General features: G+C 36.0%; 1 protein-coding gene across 1 annotated transcript in view; it reads left to right on the top strand.

The window, feature by feature from the left end:
• The window catches only part of PATJ (PATJ crumbs cell polarity complex component), a 165,981-nt gene that overhangs the window by 88,189 nt on the left and 64,981 nt on the right, over positions 1–12,811 (top strand). The window contains exon 28 of the mRNA XM_087960374.1: positions 5,036–5,156. Within this exon, the coding sequence (XP_087816500.1) occupies positions 5,036–5,156 (121 nt within the window). The remainder of the gene's footprint in view (positions 1–5,035; positions 5,157–12,811) is intronic.

Raw genomic sequence — 12,811 nt, forward strand, 5'->3', positions numbered from 1 at the left:
TCGCTTGAATGTGTCCAGCTTTGTATGTCTAATTGGGAGCAGGGATGATTTAAACAGTCACATTTCATTTTTTTTCCGCCCTCTCTTTTTCTGTATTTTTAATTATCTTGCCTGGTGCGGTGTTCTTGGGGATTTGAGAGCTTGCATACTAGTTTATAAATCTGTTCTAATAAATGTACTGCTGTAATATAGATTGGATAAGCTCTCCTTTCCCAAGTTTTTTTAAAATAACTTGAATAGTCCAGTCTTGGTCAAAATGATTGGAAAACCATTTCTGATTTTTAAACCAGTGTGCATTGATGGATGAAAATAAATAACATGTTTAAAATTGCTAGTGTCCTACCAGTAGTCCTTGACTTACAACTACAATTGAGACCACAATTTCTGTTGCTAAGACAAGTGAGTTTTGGTTCACTTGACAATCTTTCCAGCCACATTTATTGTTGAATGAATCCCTGCAATTGTTAAGTTAGTAACATGGTTGCTAAGTGAATTTGGCTTCCCCATTGACTTTACTTATCAGAAGGTTGCAAACCTGACCCTGGGAAAATGCAACCATCATAAATATGAGCCAGTTGCCAAGCATCTGAACTTTGGTCACATAGAGATGTACGATGGTCATAAGTGTGGAAATGATCATAAGTCCCTTTTTTCAGTGCCATTATAATTTCACTCACGAAACAAATGGATGTAAGTTGAGGACTACCTGTAATTAAAGGAGCTACTCTTCAACAGAGAACATTTTATCTTTTACATTTCTGGCAATAGGATCAACAGCAGTATTTTTCCATTCTAGGTGTCTGTGAAGTCAACCATAGACTTTTAAGTTGATGACTTTGCCTTCAAACTCTAGTTTTGCTGCAAACAAAATGGGCAATACAATGCATTTTACGAGGACGAACCATTAATACCAAAATGCATCTTTTTTTGTATTTGTATGTTTATGCCTAGAGAAACAGAGTACCATTCTCCCAAGATTTCTGAATCCTTTGGAGGAGTTATTTTTTGAGAATATGAAAACCTTGCTTTCTGTACCTCCTACAGAAGATAAGTTAGGAGGAAGCAGGGAGTCTGCCAACACCTGCTACTTACTCAGAACTGCAGGTTGGAAAGTGGAGGCAAAAGTGTTAGGCAACAAACCTTATCCTCCATTCAAAAACCTGACAAATATAAATCTGGGCATTGGCTTCTTTTCTAATTTGTTTTTGTTTTCTAGTGTTTGTGTTACTCCATTTGAACTATCTTGAACTGCCTTCTGATCATGTTCTTTGAAACTATGTTTGCAAATAATTCAACCACTCTAATAGCAAGAAAGCTTTGATTATGCAAAATCTGTTGATTGTACCTTAATCCTTTGCATGATTTTCATTTGGGTAGGCTCCAATTGACTTTTAAGGACCTTCTACCTCCTCTAATCCAGTCTTCTCAAGATACTCATCCAGATGTCCTCGAGCAGGGATGTCAAACTCGTGTCATCACGGCATCATCACATGACATATCATGACTTTTCCCCCTTTCACTAAATCGGTTGTGGATGTGGCCAGCACATGACGCATCCAGTCCACAGGTTGCGAGTTTGACAGCCCTGTCCTAGAGGATCCAAGCAAAAGTATTCTTACAATTCTCTGATTTTTCTTTCTCTTTACAGAGTTTTGTCCGACAGACATATTTGTGAGTTGATTACAGGTAGTCTTTAACTTATGACCAATTGTGCTCAAAATTTTGGTTGCTAAGCAAGACAATTGATAAGTGAGTTTTGTCTCATTTTATGACTTTCCTTGTTAAGAGTTGTTAAAATACTAACATGGCTGTAAAGTGAACCTGGCTTCCCCATTGACTTGTCAAAGTCATAAAAGATGATCACATGACTCTGGGACACTATAACCATCATAAACATGAGCCAGTTGCCAAACATCACATGGGGATACTGTAATGGTCCTAAGCATGAAAAATGGTCATAAATTACATTTTTCAGTGTCATATTTCAAAGTGGTCACAAAACAAAAGGCTGTAATTATACTTCTATTCTTAAATGCTAGAAGTTGGAGCTCAACCATTACTGCCTGTGGAAAGGTTTATCTCGACACTTTGTTTTATGCCTCTTGTAGAGAAGTATCCTTTTTGGAATGGTTCAATGGTTAAAGACCACTGAGCTTGTCAATTAGAAGGCTAACAGCCTAGTTTTGAGACCCAAGCGCTGCATAACAGGATGACCTCCCTTTCCTACCCTAGCTCCTGCCTATCTAGCAATTCGAAAGCATGCAAATGCAAGTAGATTAATAGGTACCACTTTGGTGGGAAGGTAATGGCATTCCATGTGCCTTTGACATATATCCATGCTGACCATATGACCATGGAAAATATATTTGGACAACACTGAGTCCTTCATCCAAGAAATGGAAATGAACATTGAACCCTAGAGTCGGACAAAACTGGACAGGGGAACTTTTACCTTAAATGTTTATGTGGATTTCGTCAAGTTCAAGGTATATGTTTTAAGCTATAGATGTCCTTTTTCTTCTTCTTTAATGCTAATATTGTGGTGTCATCACAATAAGCTTCTTCTTACATCAGGAAGAGCGCTTATCACCCTGGAAGTAATTGACTACACGTTTTTGCAGGGAGGTTCTTCCCAAGGCACACATGCACATTCAGCCATTAATGGTATAAATACACCAATGGAGACTCACTCCTGGAGCTGTGCTATTGAGACTGTCTGTATGGAGGCCTCCATGAAGAAATTATTTATTTGTGTGTTTGTTGAAGAAATACCACTTGTCATTGAACTGGCTATATATTATGTCTCTGAAATAATTCAGACCATCAGCTAGATTTAACAGCCATTTCATTGTGAAGACAGTACTCAACAGATTTCCCCCCGTGAATAAAACTCAAATACTGCTCTGCCCTGGGCAGAGATTGTACTGCTAAATTATACAGAATTTTGGCATTCGTAACATGGGCAAGTAGTTGTATGGGTAATGGTTCCTTTTCTACAGAAATGATTTCGTCCCTGAAGTATTTATAGTGAAAATGGGTGTTAAGTTCAAAAGCTAATGGAATTCATGATTCTGGAAGTAATGATATCAAATATAAATAGGATGCCATTTCCCCCACCATATACCAGATAATGTTGGATTTGATCAGCTTGAAATGACAAATAGGGAAAATGTCATTAAAAGGGTGGTCCAATACATTATTGTGTAGATATTCCTCAATTGACTATAGAATTATGTTCTGGCTGGGTAGGGTAAAATCTTGATTATGGCTGAGTGAAAGCATAGACAACATTTCCTAAAGAGGAAGCTGAGTCAGCAGAAGAATTAATTTTTCCTCTAGATTTAGTAGATTCAATGGATTTAAACAACCCAGCATGTTCAGAGAAAGGCAACATAAAATAATCATCTTCATAGCGCATATGAAAATAGTATTCAGATAAAGGTTAAAGTGAAAACAAAACAGAGCTGTATCTAAACTGAGTGGATTGACTCATTGCAGATTAATCTTTATTGTCCTCAGCAACAGCTGTTGCCACAGCAAGCCGCAACAGAAGGCTGAAGTCAAAACAGGGTTAGGTCTGGTTTGCATTTAGATGGGAAACCAGAAGGAAATTACAGCTGGACATTAGGCTGGGTAGTAAAATAATAGCCAAGACCAAATTGGTTATATACGAGTTGTTCATAGACTATAATCACCAGAAAGATGACTGGCTGACTTTGGGCCAATCCCTCTCTTTCAGGCAACCTACCTCACAGGGTTGTTGTTGTGGGGAAAACAGAAGAAGAGAGGATTGTATATGTTGCTGTCTTGAGTTATTTATAAAGTAATAATAAAAGGATATAAATAAATAATTGCATTTGACTTCAGTATGATAAAGGTTTTAACTTTTATCTTTAGAATTCATTAACCCATTTAATCTGTTGCTTTTCAGCTCCTAAACTTAGTGTTGATTGGGATAGAGTGCAGATTGGTCTCCTCTGCTACCTAAATCGTGAAAGCTTTTTTTAATTCTCTTTATTTTGGTGCTATTCTTATCTTAACTGGATGAAATTTATTTTATCCTGATTTGCAATACGCTTTCAGTTTGAACTGCCTTTCCTTTTTATCGCCTATTGCAATTTTTCATTTTATTTCCATCCCACATTCAAAAGGCATGCTTTCAGAATAAATGTCAATTGTTCACATAAAACTGCAACTCCATATTTTAAAATGTCTTTTTTTTTACTGCTTTTACTGTAGTATTTTAGAAAAAATAATAATCCTTCTAAAAATGACATGCAAAATCATGGCTCGTGACTCTCTGCCATATAAAGCAGCATTTTTCAAGCCATTTGTGTTGGTCTCGTGACATTTGGCACTCACTGTTTGTTTACTAAAATGCATTTGCCTTTAGCAATGTGATGATGTGATTGTAGTTGAGTGAATTCAGCCTTACAGGACAGCTCACAAATGACTGGAGCCTGAGAAACAGAGATGCTTGGTTGTGTCTACTGGAGTCCTCCAGTTCTCCTTCTTTAGGGTGATATGTATCACTATATGCACCATTATCGAAAATGCCTTTATTTATGCGAGGTAATGAGATTTTATTGTGAGTTTTATGATACATCACTCGTTAACCAGAGGTAATATTGAAAACAGCATAGTCTGTAATGTTTGATGGAGCTTTATAAGCTGGGGTTTTTTTTCCGTAAGTGCCTTGAAAGCTGTGTATTTATTTTATGAAGCATTCTGATCCTTGGTGAAAATTGTATTATTCCATTTATGTTGTCAGTTAAGCGCTGTATTATCATCATTGTTTTGGTATAAGGAGACATTAGCATCTTCGTATTCCTTGCTTCCAATGAGATAATATAAAATCAATCTTTTTTTCTTTTTCTTTTTGATGTGGACAGAAATGTGAAAAGCCCGAAGTCTATGAAACTGGAAGCTTCTTTTGAAAACAGCATTTATAAACACCACATATGCAATGGATTCCTTATCAGAACTATCTGAAATTTATAGGCATAATATGAAAGGCTTTTTTTTTTCTTTTTAGAAGAAAAGTGGAATTCCACCACCCATGAAATTGCCACCACCGTACAAAGCAGTAAGAACGTGCAGCTCGGATGATCCAGAAGAGGAAGAGGATGAAGAGGAAGAAAATGTTTTTACAGAGGGTAAATTATAAATTATTATTCAACCTGTTGGATTGCTACATTCAGAGTTGTTCTTTGGGGCTCTTACCTAAGGAAAAGTTGCTTGTGATCACCATATTTATAAAATTGCATTTTTTGCCAGAATATTAGAATTTTGAATTCTGATGAGAAAGAATGCTGGAAAAGGCTTAAGAAATAAGAGGAAGTACCTCTTCCTACATAGTCCCTTGTTAAACTACCAAAAGATCTAGAGAATTATTACAATTGAATGGGGAAAAGTTCCTTAATGCCATAATATTCTAGACTCTTTCTTCAGGAAGTGTGGACAAAATTTAGTTAAGATAGAGATCATGAATATGCCATTTCTCAGTAAACTGTTTAACTACGCATAACCAGTGTTGAGGGTAAGTAGTTCTGGAAATACGAAGGTTCTTGAACCATAATCTTTTTTTACATGTGAATCATTTTGAAATTTCATGTTGTATTTTATATATTATGTAAAATATGTTATATATAACATTTATATATTCCATACGAATATGTAAATAAAATATTTCTATAATGTATTTATGAGGTTAATAGTTTCTCCAACTCATGTGATCACTATTTTTAAACCACCACCACCCAGTTAGCTTAAGTCAATGGAGAAACCAGATCCACTTAACAACCATGTTATTAACCTGACAACTGTGGCAAGAAAGTCAGTAAAATGAACAAAATTCACTTTACAACTGTCTTGCGTAGCAACAGAAATTTTTGGACTTACTTGTGGTTGTAAGTTGAGGACTATGTGTACATAACAGAATAACATAGTTGGAAGGACCTTGGAGAGCTTCTACTCCAACTCGCTGCTCCAGCAGAAGGCTCTACACCACTTCAGACAAATGTTTGTCAAATCTCTTCTTAACAACCTCCAGAATAGAACATCCACAACTTCTGAAAGCAAGCCATTCCACTGATTGATTTTTCTAAATGTCAGGAAATTTCTCCTTATTTTTAGGTTGATTCCCTCCTTGAGTAGTTCCCATCTTCTTACATAGTCCTTTTTTAAGTTACCAAAAGATCTGAAGAAAATTACCAATCTGAATAGCTTTAAAAGGAATTAAATTACTTAACTTTCTAAACCCTTTTTCCTGGAGAAATCCTTGAAATAATGATCAGATCTCAGATCCTTGCCTAAAAAATTTCCCAAAAATGTGAAAATTTCACAATACAGTTTCTGTCTACACAATCAGATTTTTATAACATTTGCAACAATGGCAATGTGGCTGCTTGGAACTAAGTTGCGGCACATAATAATTACTATCAATGCAAAACTAAATATTGCTTTTTAAACTTTGGGCATCATAGCATTGTGTGGTGCACAAAGTTTAAAAAGCGGTCTTTCTCTCTTTGTTTATTGGTCACAATTTCTCATGGAACCCCTAGCAATCTCTTTGAGAGTCCTTGTGTAATTGAGAAGGCTGGTTATTGAGGATTAAACTGCAGTAGCTAGTAATAGTTGTATAATATTTCCAGTATCAAAAACAGCATGTCTGTAATAGAAGAGAATATTTGTAGGTCAGGGTAAACTGTGGAGTTCTTGGTGCTTGAGCTTTGTTGTTTTCTTGCAGACGTTTCATTACCCAACTAGGTAACATCATTGATCATATTACTATCTGGATAGTGAAACATCTGCAAGAAAACAGTGTTCAGAGAGTATCAAAGACCCCAGAGCATGTCTCTGAATATCACTTGCTTGTGTGTATTAGAGAGGAGTGACTCTGTTTGCTTTTAAGTGAAGTTATTTAAGGCACATGTTTACTCTTCATAGTTTATGAATCAGTTTGCAAAATGAACGGTCGAAGTCACAAAACAGTGAGTCTATTTCTGTTTGCCTTTTTCCTTAATTTTCTGCCCAATTTTAATCGAAAGTTTCTATTACACAATTAAAACAACAGATTCCTTTCAGGAAAAATGCAAGCCAAATTAATTGGCAATACCAGCAAAAAGAGTTGTGTGGTTTCTTATTGATCACAATGGGAATGTGACATTGGCTTTTAGTCTGATCCAGCATGGCTCTAAAGTTAAAATGCTGCCTTTCCAATAGATGTCACTGCAGTCATTAACAATGGTGTTAGATTTTCTTACTGTATCAGAAAACATTTCAATCCACCAAACAAAATGACAATCAAGGAGCTTTTAATTGGGATGCTATAACACGTCCTTTAATGTTTTTAAATCTTGTTCTGAAATTAGCTTTCCTACATGATATTTCTTAAAAGATAATGGATTGTTGCTATACATCATCATGCATATCTGGGTACAGATTTCCTCCTTTGTACAGATTTTAAACCTATTGGTTCAGTACTCAAATACTGAAAATGCATTTGAGTGTAAGAAATGTAAGTGTAATAATGTCTGAGAATGATTGTAACCAGTAATTTTTCATTGGCTCTGCCATTGCATTGAACAGATGTTGCAGATGTGGCTCTCTGCAGGCATATTACAGAAGATGTGCTTTCTAAATGGAAAGAATGTTAAGTTTAGTGAGTAAATATTGACTATTGATTCATGCCAACTTCCTACTCAGCATTCTTGTGATTTTTATTTAATTGCTATATAAAATAAATAATTTTAAATCTATCCTTACTGTTTACTGAAGAGGCATTAAATGGATTAGCATCTGCTTGGCAATGATAAGGATTTAAAGCAGACAGTTTCCCTGAAGATATAAACATAATCCCACGCTGCAGCTCTGATCAAGAGAAAAGTAAAATATAATACTTAGTCAGCTCTGCTGGGCTGGCAAGCACTCGCTGATTATTAGAATCAGAAACAAGCATTTATACATATGTGTGTGTGTGTGTGTGTGTGTGTGTGCCTGAGTGGATGTTACAAACCATTTATCTGCAATTAAGAGTGGGTCATTAAGAATCAAATCAGCTGGGCTCTCAATCAAGAAAAAGGGCAGTGTTGTTTCAAAATGATTTCTGTTTCAGAAGAGGGATGCTAGTTGAATCGTAGTGATTTCCAGCAATGCAACAACAATACAGCAGCAGTAGCAACAGCACTGGAGCCTCGGTGGGTCAGAGATGGGAGACCAGCAATTTCTCTAGTTGTGCTTGCAGGCTTGCTGAGGGATGTAACTCTTTGCTTGTGGGCAAGATTGAAATTAATTGCGATCGGTCACATATCATAGTGAAAAGAAAACTGACAGATTGCCCTTAAGGCAAGGGAAATCTCTCAAGCAGGCCCAAGGTCGTCAGAAGAAAGACAAAGCTCCGATTCTCTCTGTGTGTTGTGTGGTGAGGATTGGAGCTGCTCACAGCATTTGAATGTTTGTGCGGAATGCAGATACCTACAATTGTGTTCTAATGCAGCAATGGTGCTAGGGGGTTTCCCAGGTATGTATTAAAGCATCCACGAATGCATTCTACTTTTTTTTTTTAAACATTGCCTGATTTCAGCATCTAATGATGAGTGAAAATGAAACACGAACTGGATGTGGCATTCTTTCTCCTGTTTGAGTTATTTGCATGTCGGAAGAGTTGCTGGTTAGGTGAATTCTGCTTTTAAGAAGACACCAGCTAAGTTTAAGTTGGAAACCGTTAATGGAATGTACTGAACGGCTGTGAAGCTGACAGCATCAGTTAATTGTTGCATTTGCTTAAATTAATAGAACTTAATTATTCTTAACGTTATTGGAACGCAGAAACAGATGTGGTTGCCTTACACTATGTCTCGGAAAGCAATAGCATGTGATAAGAAGCTGCTGTTGAAATTTTGTTCAGCATTTTTATTCTGTAGGGGTAGCAGAATGTAAGTGTCAAAGGAAAACATGCTGTTCTTCACAAAGAGTGATAATAATGTTACTGTATTGCTTGCTTGCTCTGAACTGGGATAGAAAATCTGAATGTAAATCAAGTGTTGGGGAAAAATTGTGTCTGCATGTATACATACATAGAACACCAGTTCTGAACTGCAATAGTCCAGATGACCAACAGTTGACAGCAAAGAATTACAGTTTTTAATATTTCTTTGCTGCCTTCTGGTTTTTTGCTTTTTGATATCCTAATCCAAGTGCACTCATACGTACATACATCAGGAATATGAATCCGGTGAAAATCTTTAATTATTGATGACAGTGATTGTTTACTTGCACCTTTATACTTTACATTCTGAGTTAGAAATGTAAAACTTTATAAGGCTCTAGACAAGTAGGGAATTAGGGCAAAGGATTTTTTAGTGAGCCTACCACTTTATAATGGAAGAAAATTTAATGTCATTTCAGAAACTCATAGTATGATATAACAGATTGTGAGATAGGGTGTGTGAGCATATGTCATATTTGGGAAGGGGTTTATATTATATAACAATATTGTTATAATACAAATCTGACTTCCATTACTACATGCCATAGGTTGTTTTTAAATTGATGTTTAACACCCAAATAATGCCTTTAGAAATAATATTATCAAACTGAAAATAGAATACAGTAATACCAGGCTCTAATTAACAGTTGTATTCTAATAAGAATACCCACGATGCTGTTTGCTTAAATTCTATGACTATAATTCACTGTCATCTTTTCTCTGTTGAAGAATATGATCAGTAAGTGTAGAAATTAGTAATCTGCTTTTTTTAATCTCAAAGCATTGTTAATACCACCAGAAATTAGCACCACCCAATGCCACCACCACTGCAAAAGAAGGAAATGTACTGTCCCCTTCCAATATCATTTTAGACTTATGATTCAAATATAAATACATATTTGAAATGCAATGGGGAAAGAAGCTTAAAGATAGTGGGAAAGTGTCAGTTGCAGAAAGGGTTCAATATTTGTTCAAAGTTGCTGATAACCATAGAAACTTTATTGAATGGCACCAAAATTGGGAAGGTGTTGCTACCTAGAGGGAAGAGCTTAGAATGAAGTAGTTGCAACATTATCACATAGAAATTTATTCCAGTATGTTTTTCTGGGACACTTTTTTTTTCTACATCCCTGAAGCCATCTTTCTTTTGCCAGCTCCTCCAGCCATACCAAATTGGTGTAGTTCAAGTTCAGATTGGTTGTTTGGTTCAAGCTTTTGAGAACTACTTTACTGTTAGATAGATGGAAGCTGTCCTAACTGCTTCTATATAATTTCTTTCCAGCCTTGGACTGCATTATTATATTTTGCATACCTTGTTGGGAAAAAAAAATAAGGAAGAGAGTATAACTGAGATATGCCTTTATTCCAGAGGGAAACATTTTGGGATGTAACAAGGGACAGATCAGGAGCCTAATCAGCAGGTGTTTAATGAGCTGGTGAAACATCAAAACAGTTTGCCTGAAGAATCTGGTGTCTGGATGTCTAATAAAGTGTGTATAACATTTTGATAAGCGCATCATTGAGATACTGTGTAATTCACAGACTTAATGCAGTTGAGGTAGGCCCTGGAGAAGAAGTAGAGATGGTCCCCCTTGGATCCTTTCATATTCTTCCTCCTCCCACTGCATATTTTCACCAGAGAAAAACTCCCCAGTGAACTGCAAGTGAACATTCCTAGTCTGCTCTTTTCTTCATTTGAGTCCTACACAAAAAAGTCATATAATTCCACTGGCTTTCCCAGATGTGGAAGCCCTATTACAGGTCTATCTGAGTTAAATGATGATAATACTGTAAATAGCCCAGAGGAAAGGACATTTTCACAGTTGTAGAAGAGCAAGATTGAACAGGGGATACAAAGATATAAAACTGTTTTCTGAACTAAAAGCTATTTGCACCAAAAATAACAGATTTCATGCTTCTTATTTGATGGTACCATCAATGACTTTGCTTTCCAAAAATCATGAAAGAAAATGTTCCACGTTCTATATGAAATGCAAAACAAAGTGCAGATTGTATGGTTTCTTCCAATTTATTGGTAATGAACTGTGTAACTCTTCTTGTTTTTATATATACTACATCTCTGAATTTTTTAAATTGGAATTTATAACGTGCTTTCAATTAAATAATTCATTTATGTTTTTAAATAACTGTTTTTGCAATCAGTACTGGCAGTATGTATGTCACTTAATTAATCTAAAGTTGTTTATGATAAATATATAATACTTGTAAAATCATCTACTAAAAATAACATTAGATTAAACAACTAGGGATGGCCAACAAAAAAATTACTGTATAGTACAACATAACATATTCAAAAACTAAATATCTTTATAAGAATATGAGCTTACTGAACGGCTGTGAAGCTGACAGCATCAGTTAATTGTTGTGTTTGCTTAAAATAATAAAACTTAATTATTCTTAATGTTATTGGAACGCAGAAACAGATGTGGTTGCCTTACACTACGTCTCGGAAGGCAATAGGGAAATGTTTAGCATGTGATAAGAAGCTGCTGTTGAAATTTTGTTCAGCATTTTTATTCTGTAGGGGTAGCAGAATGTAAGTGTCAAAGGATTGTATTTTTTTGTTTTTAAAGAATAAAAATTTAAAAAAATAAGAATATGAGCTTAGAGGTTTTTTTTTATAAAATTCCTCATTATAATTGCTATCAATCTAAGAATGCTGGCTCTGAAAATGCTCAGCTACTCTGCTTCTGTCTTATACATTTTATAAACTTATTGAGGGTTGCCTATTTTGTTAGCTGATAAATGTTAAAAAAAATTGAGTGCATGTGTTTTTTTCTGGGTTATTCTAAGATAAGATTGTTCAAGTTATAGGAAAGTTCAATAGCATTCTTGCTTATTTCAACGGGACAACAATTTTGAACCACAAGTGGTTAAGGAAGGCTGAGTCAACCTTGAGCCTAGTGAGATTCAAACTGCCAAATTGCAGTCAGCCAGCAGTCAGCAGAAGTAGCCTGCAGTACTGCGTTCTAACCACAGTGCCACCACGGCTCTTATCAGAATGAAGCCTACAGAATTTCTTATTTCTTTTTTCTATAATTTTTAAGGCTCATTATATATGGCTGTTCAGAGGAAGACATATCTTTTTTCTTTTTGAAGGAACATTTTGCCAAGTCAGTGGTGAGATTCAAAAAAAATCACTAATGGTTCTGTGGGCATGGCATGGTGGGCATGGTGTTGCTTGGTGGACGTTGCTTGGTGGGCGTGTCAGGGGAGGACACTGTAAAATCTCTAATCCCTCCCCACTCCTGGGGGAAGCTTACTGCAAAATCCCATTCCCTCCCCACCTCACTAACCTGCTTTCCAGCTCCATTCTCCTGGGCAGGGCCGCAAAAGAAGACCCAGCTGATCAGCTGAGACTGAGGAGGCAGAGAATAGATGGGGCGGGGCAAGTCAGAGGTGGTATTTGCCAGTTCTCCGAACTACTCAAATTTTCTGGTACCAGTTCTCCGAACCAGTCAAAATTTCTCTTAACGGTTCTCCAGAACTGGTCAGAACCTCTGGGCCAAGTATAAAAACAGTACAGAATTTTGTTTTCCTGGTCTCTTCAGAAAAATAATGTCTTGCTAATGAATTGGTGAAATATTATGCAGGAAAGAAACAGTAATTTTTTGTAGATCTCTTTATGGGTGAGATCCAACAACACAACCAAACTTGCCCATTCCCTCTTACATCTACATTTTTTGGAAGTGCTATAGTACATAGTGAATTATAAAGATAATGCAAAATGTTTCAAAATGTGATATTTCCACTCCTGATAAAATAAGTTTTATAAGGTTTGTCTGCTAGATATTAAATAAC

Source organism: Notechis scutatus, chromosome 3, assembly GCF_049901735.1.
Source record: "Notechis scutatus isolate UNSWTSFEM ecotype Mainland chromosome 3, rNotScu1.2, whole genome shotgun sequence".
NCBI lineage: Eukaryota > Metazoa > Chordata > Lepidosauria > Squamata > Elapidae > Notechis > Notechis scutatus.